The 19,708-nt window shown below is 43.2% G+C and overlaps 1 protein-coding gene across 6 annotated transcripts in view; it reads left to right on the forward strand.

Moving 5' to 3' along the window:
• The window catches only part of JADE1 (jade family PHD finger 1), a 78,855-nt gene that overhangs the window by 53,816 nt on the left and 5,331 nt on the right, over positions 1-19,708 (forward strand). For all 6 annotated transcript variants that reach the window (XM_006873202.1, XM_006873205.1, XM_006873200.1 and 3 more), the window contains exons 6-10: positions 2,427-2,638; positions 5,618-5,785; positions 7,078-7,194; positions 11,260-11,781; positions 17,629-17,746. In XM_006873202.1, the coding sequence (XP_006873264.1) occupies positions 2,427-2,638; positions 5,618-5,785; positions 7,078-7,194; positions 11,260-11,781; positions 17,629-17,746 (1,137 nt within the window). The remainder of the gene's footprint in view (positions 1-2,426; positions 2,639-5,617; positions 5,786-7,077; positions 7,195-11,259; positions 11,782-17,628; positions 17,747-19,708) is intronic.

The following is a 19,708-nucleotide window of genomic DNA, read 5'->3' on the forward strand; positions in this document are numbered from 1 at the left end:
GGGTTTTTTTTTTTTTTTAATGAAAAGTGAGTTTTATTTTCATCCTTATAATTTTCTCTATCTTCAAAAAGTTTTCTAGCACAGGAAAAAAGTTTCACTGGTTTTTGTTCTGCTTTGTTTTTAAGGGTACACACACACACACACACACATATATCCCTAATGCAATTAACCAGGTCTTTTCCCCTTTCCAGAATTTTTCTATATCTTTTACATTTCATTCTTCCTCATCTGCAGGTTTATGATTCGTTCAGCAATAGTTTCTCATTGCTGATTTTAAATGATCACCCTTACAATATGGGCCCTTAGGAAATACCTTGTCCTCCACATGGGTGTGACTGTACACACAAAGTAGTCAGATAATAAAGATATAATTTTTAAACCCCACAGGATGAGATTTTTTAAATAACAAAACAAACGGATTTATTTAAAGGAATTTGATACAAGTGTGCATTGTTTGTGAATACACTTCAACTAAATTTTTAGGTCAGGGGCCCTCCATACACTGCCCTGTTGCTGGCACTGTGTTTGGAGAACATCGTACACCGGAAAATCAGATGCATTCTGCAGGTGGAGAATACCATTCCACCCACATTTCTCAGGTGTCCCTGCCTTCCATCTAGTATCTAAACTGTACTTGTCTTAGTTAAAAGCCTGGAAACTCAGCCAACCAGAGAAGAGCAAGAGCATTATCTGCAAGTTCGCTCCAGTCAAACCTTTTGTGAGATGCTCTCTCAGTTCCCTGGACAGCCAGGTGGTACCCTGAATCACCGACTGCAGGAAGCCTGTCCTTCAAAAAAACACCACGCCCTTCACTCTGCTCAGCCTACTCTCCCACCCACACTCACAACCTCCTTCCTCAAAGCTCTAAAGCCCCCACGACCCTATTCCTGACTCCCCCAGCCCGATTTCAGCTTCACCATCCTTCTCCTATTGTTAAACTCACAGCCTTAAGTTCCTTCCTCACATCTACGATCACCAGTCCCCACACCTTCACTTTCCCCTTCCCTATGAAACTCATACTTACCCCCACCCCCATCCCATTCCCATTCCCACCCCACTTCCCCATTCCCGGGACTGCCACCACCAGCGGGAGCCACGTAAGGAAGGCAGCGGCTATGAGGGGTCCCGCCACAGCCCGCCGGCTACAGCTCAATGAGCCTCACTGACCTCAGGACCACACCGCAAAACTAGGGTTTTTAATGACTGATTTTTCAAAAGTAGATTACTAAGCCTTTCTTCTGAAGTGTCTGACTGGACTAGAATCTCTAACATTTCATTTCAGTCAGCGGTGGAACTCATTAGCCATTTGTACCATTCAGGGACTCCATTTGCAATCTGTTGTTGTATACCTTCAAGTCAATTCTAACTCATAGCAACCTTATATGATAGAGTGGAACCTGCCCCATAGTGTTTACTGGGCTGTAATCTTTGAAGAACATGGCATCAGAATTGGAGGAAGACCCATTAACAACCTGCATTATGAAGATAATAGATACAACCTTGCCTGCTGAAACAGATGACTTAAAATACTTACTGATGAAGATCATTGTGATTTGCCCCTCAATGTAAAGAAAACAAATAACATGATAATTGTTAAGAAGATTGAAATAGTCAGAGACTTCATTTTGCTTGGATCTACAATCAACACTCATGGAAGCATCAGTCAAGAAATCAAGCAATGTATTGCATTAGGCAGATCTGCTGCACAAGACCTCTTTAAAGTGTTAAAGAGCAAAGGTGTCAGTTTGAGGACTAAGGTGCACCTGACCTTAGAAGCCAGGACGGCCAGACCTCATCTTTCATACTTCAGACACATAACCAGGAGGGACCAGTCTCTTTATCCTGTGCTTGGTAAAGTGGAGAGTCGGTGAAAAAAAAAAGGAAGACTTCCAATGAAATGGATTGGTACAGTGGCAGCAGTGGGCTCAAGTGTGACAGTTGTAAGGATGGCACATGACTGGGCCAGTGTTTCATTCTGTTGTGCATAAGGTTGCTATGAGTTGGAACATCTAACAACAACACTTTCTCCCACAGAGCTACTGGTGGGTTTAAACTGCGGACGTTTTGGTTAATGGTGCTCAATCTAGCACATAGTGAGTGCTTATTAAATGTTGGATGGTAGAATTTACCCCCTGAAGGGCAAAAATTATGTAATTTCTTTGCATTACTCATGCCCAGGGTCTGCTACCTAGTGGATGCTTGTTATTGTCTTGCCATGATGTTCATTGACAAGTTGAGGGAATGATAGTGGTCTTAACTGTAGACACCAAGGGATGAATAGGTTATATTATTATTTACGTATTATGTCTTTGTAACTAAACACAGCAGTTGTCATGAGTTGGATCCAACTCAATGACAACTAACAACATCTACTATAATACTTAATATGGTTTATTAAAATGGGTTTTATGGTATTTTTCTTTTAGGAATGCCTGAACTAGATGAATACACCATGGAACGGGTCCTGGAGGAATTTGAACAGCGGTGCTATGACAATATGAACCATGCTATCGAGACAGAAGAAGGACTGGGGATTGAATACGATGAAGATGTTGTTTGTGATGTCTGCCAGTCACCTGATGGTGAGGATGGCAACGAGATGGTGTTCTGTGACAAATGCAACATCTGTGTGCACCAGGTATGAGGGGAGGGGAGTGTGGCCCAGAAGCCACCTTGAGTGGGAACCCATTTGACAGCAGCAATTGTCAGGGTTCTTCCAAACGGAATCTGTTTAGATGCCTATTAGACAAAATCTACCATCTCTGCCCCCATTAGGTGTTATTACCCTGTTTAGAGTGTTTCTTGCTACTTTTATAATGGTAACACTAGGATCCTCTATGAAAATGTTCCTTCTTCATTGAGTTTTTATTTCTCGCAGGCTTACTGAAAACGAATATATGAGCCCCCTTTACCTTGGTGTGACAGCTGAATTTAGGTTATTCTAAGAACACTGGACAAAAAATCTTTTAAAAGGTGGCGAGTTTACTAACATGTCATTATATAAACTGAGCTGGTAAAGGAGAGGCAAGAGACCCCTTTTCTTGGAGGTTATTTCCTGTTCTTAATGCTGTCCCTAGAAAGGTAAAGCCTGACTTGAATGAGGAGTGCTGTTGTATTTGTGTGTCATTGAGTCGGTTCTGATGCATAGCCACCCTATATAGCGTTTCTGAGAGCTGCTGGTGGGTCTGAACTGCCAGACTTGGGGTTAGCAGTCTAGTGCTTATCCTGCTGCAGCACACTGGGATGGACACTGGATAGTTTTAAGAGTGTGTGACAATCTCAGTTTCTCTCCGCTCTTTTCTCTTTTAATGCAGCAATGCAGTGATTCGGATTTGTGTGGGGAAATACACTTTTGTGATTTAAAAGGCTATTCTAAGGTACTTTTGAGTTCACCTGATGATGCTGAGATTTTAAAAAGACTTAAAAGGGAGAGACTTGTATAGGTAGTTGCTTGGGTGACCTTGGGAAGAAGAATCAAATTTGCTCCATTGTGCTTTTGATCATCATTTTCCTTATAAAAATGCCTGTCTCTTGGACTTTTCCTCTGAGCGAAACCTTCCCAGCTGTGTCCTTGTCACAGCCCATGTTGAAGAGGAAACTTGAGAACATAATCTCTTGCATTAGTCATGTGCTAGACCATCTTGTAGCTTTGACTTCTTAAATTGTCAAAGAATTCTTAGGATAATGGAGAATGCCTTTAGTGGTTGTGTTGTGCCAGAATCCTGAATACTGTGACTACCATTGTTGCCCCCCACCCCCCACCCCTTTTTTTTGTCGCTGGTGCTTTTCCAATTTATTTACTTGCATGACTTTTTCCTGCCATTTTACTTTTTCCTGTGAAAACATCTGTTTAAAGAAAAGGGTTCTGCTACTAAACATTTGAAAACTACTTAGCCAAACTCCCCTATTTTCTGTGCTGTTAGTGCTAAGGCTATTTGGGTCACACAGTGGGTTACTTTGAACCTGGGGCTCTCTCCTCTGCTCTTGCTCTTCCTGCCATACCACATTGTCTCTTTTCCTTAACATTTACTTCATTTTTCTTTTGAAAAGTCTTTCATGGCTTGTTTTTCTAGTATTCATCTTTTAAATTAGTGTAGATGTACTTTTTCAGTTTTTAAAAAATTCCCCAAAATGTGATTTTCTCTAAAATGCCTGATTAAAGGCACAGGAAGACCCCCAACGAGATGGATTGGCCAAGTGGCAGCATTGATGGACTCAAGAGTGGTAACAGTAGTGAGGTTGGCCCAGGACCGGGCAGTGTTTCTTTCTGCTGTGCAGGTCACTATGAGTTGGTACTGGCTCTGTGGCACCCACCAACAACAACAATAGACCTTTTTAAATTGTGTTATTTAAGTTTTTATTTTCCAGTAAATATGCATTGACAGTGGCTCATTCATGGCACTAGCATAGCTTCCTAAGCGCCAGTCTTCACTCTCGACTTTGAATCTTTGTGGTTTCCTTTCTGCATCCTGGATATTCAGATTACTGCGTGTGGGTTTTGTTTTTTTTTCCCCCTGTCTGGAGCATTAGAGCTATGCGACTGTGACTCTCAACTTCCTGACTTCCAGTTCACATAAGGATAAAGTTCTGAACAGTTTGATCTTTAAAAGGCTCTGAATGTGCTCCTGGTACCATTGTGGCTTTGTGTCTTTATTTCATTTGTTTAACATTTGCCTTTTTTCTCTTTAAGCCATCTTAATTACTTGAGTTGTAAAAGCCTTGATTTCTGCAGTTTTTGCCGTCTTGTGTAATTTTGCCATCATGTGCAAAACGGGCTTTGTTTCCAGTATCAGCTAAAGATACCAAATTCTCTCTTTGTCTTGAATGCCTCATCTGCCTCTGGGGAGAGTATTGGGCTCTAGCTAGGAGTTCTCTTAGCCTAGGGATGAAGATGCTCCTTACTTTGTTTTCTTCTTCATTGCCATCTTAATAGCTTTGGGAGAGTTTTCTCAAATGCTTTGTACTTTCTTCCCTGACTCTGTTGGACTTCCCCCACCAGTCCCCATCAGTAAAGCAGATAATAACAACTTCTTCCCTTTTAACTCTATAGAGTGTTCTAAGGATTTATTGCTCAATTTTCAGAAACGTGCAATAAGTGGGTTTCTCTAGTACCTCAGAGCAGAGTTTTTGTAGACCTGTCTCTTCTTTGAGGAGCTCCTGTGGCAGTGGGTTTGCTTCCCCCCCCCCCCTTTGTTTTCAAGAAACAAACAAACAAAACCTCCCAAACCTGCTGCCATTGAGTTGATTCTACATTGAGTAGAACTACATTCCACAGAGTTTTCAAAGGTTGTCATCTTTTGGAAGTAGATTGTCAAGTCTTTGTTTTGAGGCACCTCTAGAGGCTTTGAATCACCAACCTTTCAGTTAATAACCAAGTGCAGTCTAATTGCACCAACCAGGGGGACCTGTCTGCAGATCTGGCACTTCTTGTCTCACACCCCTCATGGCACTTTACCTGAAGGGAGAGGTTCACAGCTAGGTGGATTTGGGTGTGTCTCTGCTTTGATGGTGGTTGTATTAAAATCTTTCTGGGTGTTTTCACATAAGTGAATATAATGGGAAAAAGAAATCTTTTCTCTTTCTTTGTTTTCCTTGGGGATGTGCTGTGGTGTCACAGGCCTGTTATGGAATCCTCAAGGTGCCAGAGGGCAGTTGGTTGTGCCGGACGTGTGCCCTAGGAGTTCAGCCAAAGTGTTTGCTGTGTCCCAAGAAAGGTGGAGCAATGAAGCCAACCCGCAGTGGAACCAAATGGGTCCATGTCAGCTGTGCTCTATGGATCCCTGAGGTAGGTGTGGGAATTAATAGTACCCTAGCTTGGGCAGGAACCCTGCTGGTAGTGTGGGTGATGTATTGGGCTGCTGCTGCTCCACAGGAGAAAATGAGACTATCGATTCCTGTAGAGTTCTGCTCCATCCTATAGGGTTGCTGTGAGTTGGAATGGCCCGGTGACAGCTGGCCTTCTGACTGGATTGAGCTGGTTGGGATACCATTCATAAATGGCCAGTGTTTTAGCCAATGACCTATTTCTCTTTTAAACTGAATCTCAAGCATATTATCATTTTGTGAGGGTCTGTGCTCATAACTGTGTGGAAAAGTTAGCTGGCAGCACAAGTGAGCTGCAGTCTAGGTTGGTGGTGTTTGCCTTTACTTCAGATGCCAGCACAGCTAGCCTTCCCCCGCCCTGTCACACTCCAGGAGCAGGTCAGGCTGTTGCTCTCTGGGTGCTTAGTGAGCCCTACAAGTGACACACCATGGTTAGGAACCACTGCTCTAGGTCACATGTTGTGATTTTTTTTGGTAAATTATTACTTTAGCTTCAAACTTATAAATTTCAGGTCTGGTCTAATTTCTTTCAAGTCCCAGACCGTGACAAATATAATTTGTTCAGCTCACCTCAGAAATATCATTTGTGATTCAGATGTCAGCATTTTTGGTATGTGATTTTGCTGTATTTTTCTTCCTGGGGATATAGGGTTTGAGACTGAGAAGAGGCAGTCATGATTCCAGTCTTGGTGGCCCTAGTCTCTTGCTTGGGCATCAGCAGGGTACAGTTCAGTGACCTGGGCCAAGTGCTACAGAGACAACACCTCATTATCTTGGTGGTTTTCCACTTCGAATGTAGTAACGTTTTCTCACTGAAGAGAATGACTCCCCTTAGTGAGAGATTAAAAATATATTTATTTATTCCATTGTTGACAATGTGTTTAGATGTATTTAAGATTGTATTTTTAGTCTTGACCACTTCCTTGTGGGCCAGAAATTACAGTAGGTAGATTGCATTGCCTGATACCTAAGTCTTTACTAGTCAAGTGAGGAGTAAAGATTGGGCTATCTAAGTGTTCCCACAAATGGGGATGCCTGTGTTGGACAGATGCCTGGTGTCTGCTGGTGGGAGTTCAAAGCTGGGTCCCTGGTCTTTCTTTGTACTTTTGAAGTAGGAATTTGCTTCTTCTAGAAGGATTAGCATCCTTCACCGCTTGAATGGTAGCTGGGGTGCAAGAAAGGAATGGATCTGTAAGTTTCTCCCATTTTTAAGCCTCTGTCTTACAGCCCATTTTGCTCTTCTTGGACTGCTAGGTGAGCATTGGCAGCCCAGAGAAGATGGAGCCCATCACCAAAGTCTCACACATCCCCAGCAGCCGGTGGGCACTTGTGTGCAGCCTCTGCAATGAGAAGTTTGGGGCCTCCATACAGGTAATTAGTGTGTAAGAAAGGCTTCCTTTTCCTCCCGTGTTGCGGGGAGCAGGACAAGTGGGCTCAGTGAAGTTTTGAAAGGCATGGAGTGGAGCTGGGACGAGCATCCAGAAAGTCGGATGAGAGTCTGATATCCATCCCTTCCACGGTTCCATAGCACTGACTCTGCCTGGTGCAAACATCTTTAGTTGGCTGATTGGGCCCAGTGTAACCAGAGTCTAAGCTATAACAATCTCAAGGTAATTCAGAAATCTGCCTGAGGTGCCAAGCAGTTCCAGTTTGTCTCCATTTCTATCTTTCTGCCCCAAGCTTGGCATCACAGCATCCTTTCACAAGCGAGCACCTTCTGGAAACAATAGAATCTTATAGACATGTACCTCCTTTGACATGAGGCTTAAAAGTTGGTCCTTCTCCCACCTGGGCATTACAGGTGTGCAGCTGTAGACCCATGTTCTGAGGCTGCTGGTTCCCAGGTATGCACGTGGGGTGTGGATGTATTCATGCTTAGGTATACACCTGCTGGTAATCAGCTTGCCATGTGTTATGTTTTATGTTTAAGACACAAACACCTTGGCGCACTGCTCCGACTGTTAGAGGAGCAGATACGAAGTGCTGTAATAAGTGTTATCTGAGAACAATCTGGCTATCTGATTCTTTATGGCACCATATGTGAAAGATAGCAAGTGTGAGTACCAGAGAGAGAAAGAAGGAACGTTTCTGTAAAAAATTGCAGGCATTTCTATGTCCAGTTGCAGAGATGCTTAGAAAGTCAGGAGGCCAATAGAACTGAGAAGGGAATAGATATTTTGCTGTCTATTCTTTCATGTTTTCTGAAACTCTACTCCAGAAACTTATTAATTTCTTAGTCTTACCTTATTGCTATGTTATTGTTAAGTGCCATTGAGTTCTCTGTATAGGGTTACCAACAAGTGACTTGTAAGTCTGAACTGCTGTCCTTGTGGTTCAAACTGACCTTGTGGTCTAGTACTTTATGCCATAGTGACACACCAGGTCTCTATATAGTGGTAGTGGTGGTAGCAGTGTGCTGTGGAGTCGGTTCCGACTCATAGCAACCATACATAGGTTTTCCTAGGATGTAAATCTTTATGGGAGCAGAATGCCGCATCTTTTTCCTGCGGCACTGCTGGTAGTTTCAAACTGCTGACCTTGAGGTTAGCAGCCTGATTTATAATCACTACGCTACCAGAGCTCCTTAGGACTCAATGTAGACAGTCATAATTTGAGAGGTCTGAGTGCTGTTTACTACAATCTCTAAATGCTATGGATTAACTCACATTGGCCTTGTAGGGTGAACCCAGTCCTTCCTGTGGGAGATAACCAGTGCAGGTCATGAGCTCTTGTGTTAATTTCTTCCTCCCATTCTGAGAGCAGAGACACTGTCTTAGGGCAGGGCAGTTTGTCTCTGGGTACAGAAAACACAAAAGCTCAGTACAGAACCAAACTCAAGGAACATGGACTAAGAAACTGCCAGTTGTTGGTTTTAAAGAAATGACCTCATTTGGCAAGCTCAGATTGTGCTTTGGCAGGTAAATATTTCTTTCAGTGAGGTACCTATCTATTTGACTGGTAGTTTAAAATTTTTTTCATTTCTATACAAATGATTTTCTTTGTTATTCCACCAGTGTCCAAGAATCCAAACTGTAACAAGTACTCAGAGTGTGGTGTGATGACCAAAGGGTAGTTTTGGGGATGTGGCTGGGGATTAATTGAAGAGTGAAGTGTTTTTGTTTTTTTGTACGTGAGTAGCATTTGTTTAACACTAAAATGTGACAAAAACATCTAGCTTGAGAGTTGGATTGGGGATGCAGGATGGAGGAGATCCTCAAGTACAGCTTCTAGATAATAAAGAAAGCATTGGTGGTGGCTGTGCGTATGTGTACACGTGTATACACTTGCAGGCAACAAGCTGTGGCAAACCAAGGAAAATGAAAATTACTTTCTTCCAAGTTACTGATGTTCTTTCTCCCTTTTCTCAGCAAGTCAGCCCTGGTCCTTAATTGGTGTTTAAAAGAGGTGGGTGAATGAGATCTTTGTCTCTCTTTTGAAGAGAGCTGATCTAATGACCTCTTTTTCCCAGAACATTAAATCGAAGGAGGAGAGGCCAAGAAGGCTTGGTGGTTTCTCATATCTTTACAGAATGGATTGATTTTATTAAAGAATTCCTCTCTGAAATGTCTGCAGCTGTGAAGGCTCTGGTTTACGTTTGTGTAACATCTGTTTGCTGAGTCAACCTGAATAGGAAAACCCTGAGGAAGGCCATGTGGCGCCTTTACAAACTCCTATATAAATACTCCGCTGTAGCTCATTTCTCTCGAAGGTCATAGCGAAGTGCAGTGGAAGCCTTACACTGGATCGTGTCTCGGTCACTTGTTCCCATTTCCCCCTCCCACTTGGCTGCGTGCTGAAAGGCAGGACCACTTTGTGTTTTAATGATAGTGGCCAGGTGTGTATGTGTGGGTTCTGCCACCAAAGCCTATTTCACACATTTTTTTGGAATTGTGGTTATTTATAGATACATTTACAGATTTGTGTTCATGTGCTGTAGGTGTTTGTAGTAGGGGAGTAGAGGAGGGAGTAGGATTATTTTCTGTACTTGTGAGTCAAAGAGCCCTCATAGTATTGAAGACATCACGGCTGGCAGAGTGTCACCTCTTAAACACTAACATGATCAGGGGAAAAGGCCCCAACTTCAGCCTCTGCCATTTGTGGTTATGTGATTCCAGGTCTGTTGAATGAGTTTAATTAAGCATTGCAGTTGGCCCAGAGCCACTGGATTGCACTCCTCTCAGCAGCGGCAGCCCTGGTGTGCCCTGGGGACCGCTTGGCCTCACAGAATACTGCGCTGCTTTTAAGGGACTGGCTTCAGTCACCACAAGGCGCTCCTTCCAGGGATTCACTCAGCAAGATCAGTCAGGAAGAAGTTAATCACTTCTCTCAGCCAGGACTTTGGCTTGCGGGCCTCTGGCTTGTCATCCAGATCAAAGGCACTCAATTCCAACTCTGATTAAGCAGTGGGAGGGAGGTGTTTAGCGAGAAGGGGAAGCACAGCTTTACGATGCCTGGCCTCCAGGTTGACTTCTGGCTACCACAGGAAGTGGGTCCCTCACAGTCTTTTCAGCCCAAAATGACACTGGAGCAGCGAATGCCTATTGGGCATTGGAGCACAAGGTCCTTGTGTTTAGTCTCCGGCTCCCTGCAGCCATTGCGTCTGCGCAGCTTCCTAACTGCTCTTCCTGGCCTTGAATCATCTTGTCTGCCGTTCTTTTTCACTCTTCACCTAGGGCTTTTTATTTACCCTCACCAGTCTTCACCCTTGTGCTGCTTCCAGGAAGTTAACTGTTTATATCCTACTTATTTGGGGCTCTTCTTGGCTAGGGGCTAAAAATGAAGACTCATGTTCCTTTTAAAACATTCAGGAGGAGAGTCTGATCATTCAAGCTTTTTATATAAACACTAACCCATTGCCACTGAGTCAGTTCTGACACATAGTGACCCTATAGGACAGAACTGCTCCTTAGGGTTTCTAAGACTCTAAATCTTTATGGGAGCAGACAGCCTCGTTTTTCTTCTGTGAAACAGCTGGTAGGTTTGAACCACTGACCTTATAGTTAGCAGTCCAATGTTTAACCTGCTGTGCCACTAGGGCTTCCTATAAACACTACAAGAAAAAGCAAATTACAACCTCTGTGTACTCTGCATGTAGATCACATGTCCTTTTGTATATAACCCAAGTGCTACATGAGTCATTTATATAATTGTTTGTGCTTTAAGAGGAAATTTGAATGTGGACACTTTTCTAACAAAGTTATGGTCTACAAAGCCTTTCCATTAAAGAGTTCTCTTAAATTTTAAACCTTACCTTGCTTAGAACGTGGTTTGATCTGCCTGAGTTATTTTGTGACAGATAAATTTTTCCTGTCACAGTAAAATGCTGAAATATGGCTCCTTTTTATGTATGTATGTGGTGTCTGACACTGAGGGACTTCATTCACTGTCACTCCATAATCGTCTTTTTTTTCTCTGTCCTTTGCATGTTGTTGCCAGTGCTCTGTGAAGAACTGCCGCACTGCCTTCCACGTGACCTGTGCTTTCGATCGCGGCCTGGAGATGAAGACCATCCTGGCTGAGAACGATGAAGTCAAGTTCAAATCCTACTGCCCGAAGCACAGCTCACATAGAAAACCCGAGGAGAGCCGGGGTGAGGGGGCCACTCAGGAGAACGGGGCCCCTGAGTGTTCCCTCCAGAACCCACTGGAGCCCTTTGCCAACCTGGAGCAGAATCGGGAGGAGGCCCACCGGGTGAGTGTACGTAAGCAGAAGCTGCAGCAGCTGGAGGACGAGTTCTACACCTTCGTCAACCTGCTGGATGTTGCCAGGGCCCTGCGGCTGCCTGAGGAAGTGGTGGATTTTCTGTACCAGTACTGGAAATTGAAGAGGAAGGTCAACTTCAACAAGCCCCTGATCACTCCAAAGAAAGACGAAGAGGACAATCTAGCGAAGCGGGAGCAGGATGTCTTGTTTAGGAGGCTGCAGCTGTTCACTCACTTGCGGCAGGACCTGGAGAGGGTAATGATTGACACTGACACCTTATAGTGACTTAGAGAAGAAGATTGCAAAGAGTACCAACACTTGCCCAGAGCAAGAAATGATAGCCAGTTTCATATATTCTCAGACCCTTGTACATTCTGCAGCATGAGGTTGTGTCGGTTACATATAATTATGGGCTGGTAAACTCATTGTACTTATGTGCAAGACTGTCACAGAGTGGGGAGCTTCTCTGTGATTTTTGTGTGTGTGTGGAAACACTTTCCCATAATCCTTACTGTTCTTCTGCAAGATCAATCGGGATGTGTCTTCCTCCTTCTCCCCTACATTCTAGATCTAGAGGGAACTGAGCCCAAGGGATTGACTCAATTATTTATAAGCTGAGTTAGAAAATCAGAATGGATTTTATTTATAGGGGACAGAGGTAGGAAAATCTCTTGTTAAACTGGGGGGAAATAATACTTAACTAGGTGCTGGCAATGGGCTCATTTCAGTGAGCTGAGTTCTGCCTCCTGCTGCCTGCCTTCGTGTCTTGGCTCATCCCCAGGGTCATTCCCAGTGCTGTCACGGAGCAGAGCAGGCTATGGGTGCTGATGTGTGTGCATGAACTAACATACACATGCATTTCTGTTACAGAAGACACTCCTGGCAGTGAGGTGCTAAGTCATCACTGAGGCTGTGTATATACTCTCTATGTGCGGTGTGTGTTTGTGTGCAGCTGTGGGGTGGTCATCAGGGCTGGCTGAGGAGTCCCAGGAATGCTCAGCACACCACAGATGTGTTGTTTGTCACACTACTGGATTGCTGAATGTAGTGGCTGTTGGCTGCAGGAGCTTCAGCTGATGGCGTTTCCTTCAGTGCGTTTGCTGCTTTGTACCTCCCCCTGTCTCCGTTACCTTTAGTCCCTGTCCCCTGTTGGCTGGACCTCCCTCCCTGCTACAGGAATAATTAGGAGTGGGCTTTCTTGCCTCCAGGGTCTCTTGCTCCCTGCAGATAGTTTCTGACTGAGGCTTGCTAATTGGGGATGCCATTTTCCAGCACCTTCTGTGTTAACTTCCCTGACTGCTGGCTAAGATTAAATTCATTAGTGCCCAGTAGGTGGGACTGAGGCTTTCTGGCCTAAAGCAGCTTGCACTGAAAGGCACCCAAGTGGCTTGAAACAGTGAATGCATCTCCCCCAAACACCTAACTTATTATTGGGGAGTGATTCACCTGCCTGGGAGAGGATCTGACTTGTGAGTTATTGAAAATGAGAATGTGGGTAAAGACGAGAGAGAAACTGGAGAAGTATTGAACCTTAAGATCCAGATTTCACAGAGACCTGTCTGACATTGTTAGAGATGGCACAGAAGTGAAAGTATTTTTAAGAGCTCATTAGAGATGCTTTAGGACATGATCCAAGTGTACCAGGTTAAGACTCAGGGAAGGTGGGCACTTCAGGCTAAGACGCCTTCCTCCATCCTGAGAAGGGTTTGTGAGGTTTTTGTGCTCCTATCCGCCCCCTGGTGGCGAGTGTGAAGAAGACCATGCCTCTCTCAACTGCTTATGTGGCATTTTTGTTAAGAAATGAGCAAGGGATTCAGGAGAAGTTGGAATCCTGTTGAGAAGTCATTATCCGATCCTGACAACGGCTGTAACTGGGGTGCATGAGCTATGGAGTCAGATAGTCCTCGGGAGGGGAGGACGAGAAGTCTAATGTTTGGACTGTGTTTGTCTCACAATCACCACAAAATAAAAGTGTAGAAAATGCTTGTGGTGTACTAACTCTTTTCTGTGCTAAAGTAACTCAGATTAACATGCATTTACAATTAAATTTTAAACATTTTTTGGAGTCATTACTGTTGCTTTTAAAGTAGACCGTTGATGTATGAGAAACAGGGAATAAATAGGATTTGTGTGTGTATGTGTGGCATTACTTACATTTAATTTATTAAAGAGCCTAAGAGATTTTAGGGAAATTAGGGCAGTTTAAAATGAGTTTATTATAGTGAAAAAATTATGTTTTCCAGAAATCTGCCATGAGGCATGTGATGGTTGAGACTTAAAAAAAAAAAAATGGAAATCTTTGCCATACCCCAGATGATTGTACAGTTCTTTGTAATTAAAACCCAAAATATATCAGGCCAAAGGCTCATTAGGGCAGGGGGCACAATAATGCTATTACTTTGTTTTCTCCAGTAAGTTCGAGTTCTACCCAATTCACACCACAGCATCTCATGGCAGGTACTCAGAATCAGTGAACACATGTGACTAGAATCAAGGCATATGGCCATTCCTAAACTAACAATCTAGTAGCCTTCATTAGAAATGCAAACAACTCTGATGAATGATTTTATGGTAATTGCTTCTTCCTGCAAATACACACCCTGGGGCCTTGCACACCTGGGTACCAGTCCTGAATCAGAAAGTTAGATGACAGGCAGGGTGTACAGGAGGGCTTGGGAGCCCAGTACTTTCAGAAGAAACGATCGCTGACGTGGTGGGTGGTCACATTGAATTCCCAAGGCCACCACTTGGCTCTCTTGGTGTGGGAAACTCTTCCCCTGACCATATGAAATCTGCAAATGAGGACTTATTCAGACAAAAGCATGCTACGTCTGCAGCTTCGGCTAGTGCTACCAAAAGGGAACTAGTCCAGGAGGACTGTCCTACTCACCGCATAGTGCAATGGTCACCTTTGAAAATCTGATTTGAGATTCCAGTCCTCCCCTGAAAACAAGGCACTTTATGCTCCCATGTTGCAGTCTTTGGGATTCAAGGAAAACCCTTGATACCATTCTGGATTCCTTAGGATAGTTACTTTCAAAGTGTGATCCCTGGCAGGCCAGCAGCATCACCTGGAAACTTAACCATAAATGCAAATTTTGGGTCCCACCCCCTGTCCTGGACACTGGTGACAGGGTGGAGGGTGGCAGCCAGCATGCTAGTGTGTTGTTAAAATTCTCCAGGTGTTTCTGATGCCTGCTGGAGTTTGGGCCACTACTTTAGGGGTAATTATGACGCTCGGTTAAACATGACTCAGAGCACAATCATGAGCTGGCTTTTTGGGGCATCTCTTTGCTGGCCACCGGCAGAAGATGAAGGTGGAGTTTGAGTAGCATACAGGCAGGCAAGATAAGTTTTGAGGAGAGTAGAAGAACCTCAGTGCATCTCTTTATACAGAGGCTGCTGATTAGAGAAGGGAGTTTTCCCAGCCTCAGTGAGGGAGATAAGGTTTAGGCTTCTAAGGTGTGGCCAGCCAACCCTCCCTGGATTATTCGGGGGCTGATTTGTTACAGTTGAAAATTAACCAAGGCATTTGCTTTATTGGTGTCTCTTTAGACATTTTTCATCAGAGAGCTTGCGGAATAGCATGGAAGTTTTTTACTTAACAGTGAATTCTGTGGTGGGAGGAGGGTGGACTGGTTGCAGGTTTCACAATTAAATTTGAACACCATATAATTTTCAGAGTCCCTGATTTCCATATGTTCATGGATAATTTCAAGTATGAGGTGTCTCTCTCTGCTTTATATCTGACAGAGTAGTCAGCTCTTATGATGTCAGGGAATTTATTTCCTTTTCCAGATGTCAGATTCTGCGGTGTTTGTCCTCAAACGTCTGAATTTGCAATATGGATATAGATTCTGTCCCTTCTTGTGCTTCACCTATTCGTCTCAGCTAGCTGGAGCAAAGTACCAAAGAATAGCCTGTTAGCTGCCTCTACCCCTAAGCTGGGCAGGACTTTTATAACAGACCATCTAATTACTGATCTGGAGTCCTGGCGTGGCACTGTAGGATAAGTGCAGGGGACCGCAAGTTCAGTTTGAACCACAAGGTAGGTGGTTCAAACTCACCAGCTGCTCCTTGGAAACCCTATACTGGATCTCTATGAGTCGAAACTGACTCAACAGCACTTAACAACAATTACCTGGGGAAGGTGAGGCTATGTCAAACAAGGAACATGCGAATGACCCCAAAATAACACTCAGGGAGTTATTTTCTTCACAATTCTTTACTTTTAAAACAATATTTTATTAAGCAGTGCTAGTAAGATAAGGAAATCATTGCACAAATAAAAGGAAGATCCTGATAGTTATTGGAACTGTCAGGGTCCAAGAAGCCTGATATGACTTTCCTATTTAAACCAGGAAATCAATACTATGATATGAATGTGTAAGCCAGCCACCATTCTTTTTTGTTTAGGCCTCTTGCAACAGAAGTGCCAGGAACACCATTCAAGGAGCGGGAGAGGCAGACAACTCCACTTGATAGGGCTCAGAAAGGACCAAAAAACTTAGGGGAAGTGTCTGTACATAAGCCTGTATGCGAAGTCTAATACATAAGGAGTGTACCATCCCACTACCAAAAAGAGATGGTTGATGACTTGAACTTTTTCCATTCAAAGTACAGTGGCAGGAGAAGGCATCAGGCAGGGGAAGGTATAAGGAAGATGTGATTTTTAGGAGAGCAGTCATGTCACTGAGGTGCCTGAGTGGCTCAAATGGTTTGTACTTGACGACTAACCTAAAGGTTGACAGTTCAAACCCCCACCCTGTTTTGCCATGGAAGAAAGCTCTGATTTGCTGCCATAAAGAATACAAGCACGAAAAGTCAATGGAGCAGTTCTGCGTGGGGTCGCCAGGAGTCAGGGCCAGCTCAACAGGTTTGGCTTATGATAGTCACATCATCAATACTTCTGGGGGCCTGGTGGCACAGCGGTTAAAGCGCTCCGCTGCCAATGGCAAGGTCAGTGATTGAAAACCACCAATGCCTCTGTGGAAGAAAGATGAGGCAATCTGCTTCCATAAAGATTACAGTCTCGGAAACCTTACAGGGCAGTTCTACTGTGTCCTCTAGGTTCACTGTGAGTCAGAATGAAGGCAATGGATTTGTTTTTTGAGGTCAATAATGGTAGTTTCTGATTGGGACTACATGATCATGTGTCACACCTCTTACTGAGGTAGATAATTTGGGAGGTCTTGTCTGCATCTTCCTGAGGAAATGTTTAGTTGTATATCCTGTGTGTTGCAGTTGACATTTTTGTCTTTTCAGGCCCATGTAGCCTAGTCAAATTTGCCAATGGAGTAGGATATTGGAACTTAAGGAGTAAGGGGGTTTTCTGACTAATTCTTTAAATTTTCATTCTGTCTTGCCTGATTACAGGTGGCTTTAAAAAGGGGTCTGAATCTTAAGTATTAATAGGGCTAGTGAGCATGTGCACATGAACACCAATGGGTGTATGTCAGAGAATGGGGCTCTTAGCACTTGGATTTTCAGTTATTTACAAATAGAGAGAGGATAGTTTTTCAAGTGGTCATATAGAGACTTAAAATCACACAGCAAATCACGGGCGAAACTGGAAGGCGGTTCCCTAGGCATTATTAGCTACTTACTAGATAATAGTGTTTAGTTGGGTCCTCCTGATAGTCTTTGGCCCTGTGCATGCTGAACTCCACCTTCAAAAGATGCTTTGTAAAATGAGGCAGAGGTGGCTTCTGAATTTCTCTAAAGCCTCAGATAATAGAATTAATGGGAAGAAGGTCAATTGAGAGGTAGTAACGAAAGAACTTTGGCCAAAGGTAGCAAATCCTGACTTGGACGCCGTGACCTGAGGCTGAGTATGATGAAGGGACCGGGCTTTTGTAGGTGTTTGTTCTACAACCTAGCCCCTCCTGTGTTGCTGCTACCTCAATTAAAGGGTATACAGTGGAGTCTTTATGAGTAGCCCAAAAAATTAAGAGATGGAATAAAATGCTTAAAGTACATTTTGATTTTAAATGTCTGCCAAGGCCCTAATAGGCCTAATTTGTCTCAGGTTGAAAACAAACAAACACCAAAGTACTGTTAAAATGTTATGTTTACTTAGAATCTTTATTCTCTACATTCTAGGTTCGGAACCTCACTTACATGGTGACCCGCAGGGAAAAGATTAAACGATCTGTGTGCAAAGTCCAGGAACAGATATTCAATCTTTACACTAAGCTCTTGGAGCAAGAAAAAATTTCAGGTATGCATTAAGCCCTTGTAGGTCAAAATATAGGGCAGGGGTTTATAAGCTGTAGAGAACATAACACTAGGTTAAGGGGACTAAAACCGAAAACATTTCTTTATTCATTCTCTCACCTGTCCTAGAAGAATTTGAGAAGCACAGCCTTTCATATTTAAAGAAAAATTTTAGGCATTTGAGGAATCACGGTACAGGGGGAAGAGTTATAAATTTGACCTTAAATATGAGTTGAGTCCTTTATCCTCTATTTCCAGGCCAAACACAAACATGTTTTCTGAGTCTCAGTTTCCTCATACTTCTCAAGCTACTTCTAGGAGTTGCTATGAGGCCTAAATGAAACAGTGACTTGTCCTAGGGGGCTTCAAAAAGTTTGTGGAAAAATAGAATGAAAAGATAAAGAAGTTGGTATCATTATGGGGTAGCAAGCAGTTCAAACCCACTAGTCGCTCCTTGGAAACCCTATACAGGGTTGTTAATGAGTCAGAACCGACTCAACAGCACAACAAAAAGAGTTATAGGTCACCTAGCATTTGGATTTGTCTGTATCAAATGGTAACTATATCTTCAGACAATTTTTTTTTAAGACACATGTCCATGTTTAGCTAACATTTACAGTGGACTTGGAAAATAAGGACAGAGTTAGGTAAGTTGCTCAACATCTCTGGGACTCAGTTGATCTGTTAAAACAAGGTTTGGTCTAGAATCATAACATCCTCTAAAGGGCCTTCAGCCCTCTGTGATGATAATTGTTGGTGCTATCAAGTTGGTTCCAACTCATAGCAACCCTGTTTAGGGTTTCTGAAGGGGTGGCTGGTGGGCTTAAACCGCTGACCTTGTGGATGGCAGTCCAGTGCTTATCTTGCAGTGCCACACGAGGACTCTGATGATAAGTACCCCAAAGCAGATATTAGAAGGGCTTCTGAGCAGAAGATCTGTTGAGGGAGATCAGGCAGAATTGTGAATTCGTGGAACATGGGTTGGTCGTAGACTGGAATTGAATGGACAACAGTGAGCCTCTCTTTGGCCTTGTCTGCTCGCCCTTACATTGCATTTAGTCGGTGTACTCCTCTTATCTTCTACGTTGGCAGCTTTTTTCACTGTACCTGGATTATTATGCCACATAGTAACAACACACAAGTTGTTATAACTATTAAGTTAAAATTCAAATTCTAGCCTACCAATAACTAACCAGATATATGTGTCTACAGGTAAATTGGTTAGTTGAGCAAATATAGAAAAGTTTAGGAAGTTAATAATGGTATTCAATTCGAAGTGTTACATTGTTTTACTGGCATTAACTTATTGCTAGATTTATCCGTGCCATTTTCTCAAAATTAAATGTTTTCTAGATGTATCAAGCTTATGCTGTTAGTTGGAGTTTGGAGTTTAGCTTTTCCTTTAAAATAGTTTTTTAGGTATTCTGCGCAAATGGAGTTCAATTCAGATTTTTTACTCTATTCCAGCTCAACATTGCTACTTGAATATCTGTTTTATCTGAGGCCTTTGTATCCCTGTGCAAACAACCACGTGCAGGAAAGGCTGCTGTGTGCAGGCACTTCTAGTAACCATTGTCAATAATGCCGGTTGCGCATGTGGAGTTGTGCCATTGGAGGGCTCTCTGTGACTCCTGTTACGTTGCTGTGTAATGAATGATTACCTATACAAATAAGCTATAAAGAGCATTTCCATCTGATTACATTTGAAAGAGTCAGTTTTCACAACAATTGCAGGTAGCTTGTTGCATTTCACGGCTGAGTCTTTTACTTGAATGAATGGGATTTGTAACTAGGCTAGAAAGTGTTTTGTGTAACAGAGCTGCAATGTGGCTCTGTATTCAGAAGTACTACTGTTGTTTCAGAGGGGAAAAAAAAGAAATCCTTCCTTCACGGTGAGGTGAGAACTGTACTAGGTATCCTGGGTTGAAGGCTACGTTAATCATCCTGTGGCATGTTACAGAAAATG

The sequence above is a fragment of the Chrysochloris asiatica genome, unplaced genomic scaffold (genome assembly GCF_000296735.1).
Source record: "Chrysochloris asiatica unplaced genomic scaffold, ChrAsi1.0 scaffold00229, whole genome shotgun sequence".
Classification (NCBI taxonomy): Eukaryota; Metazoa; Chordata; class Mammalia; order Afrosoricida; family Chrysochloridae; genus Chrysochloris; species Chrysochloris asiatica.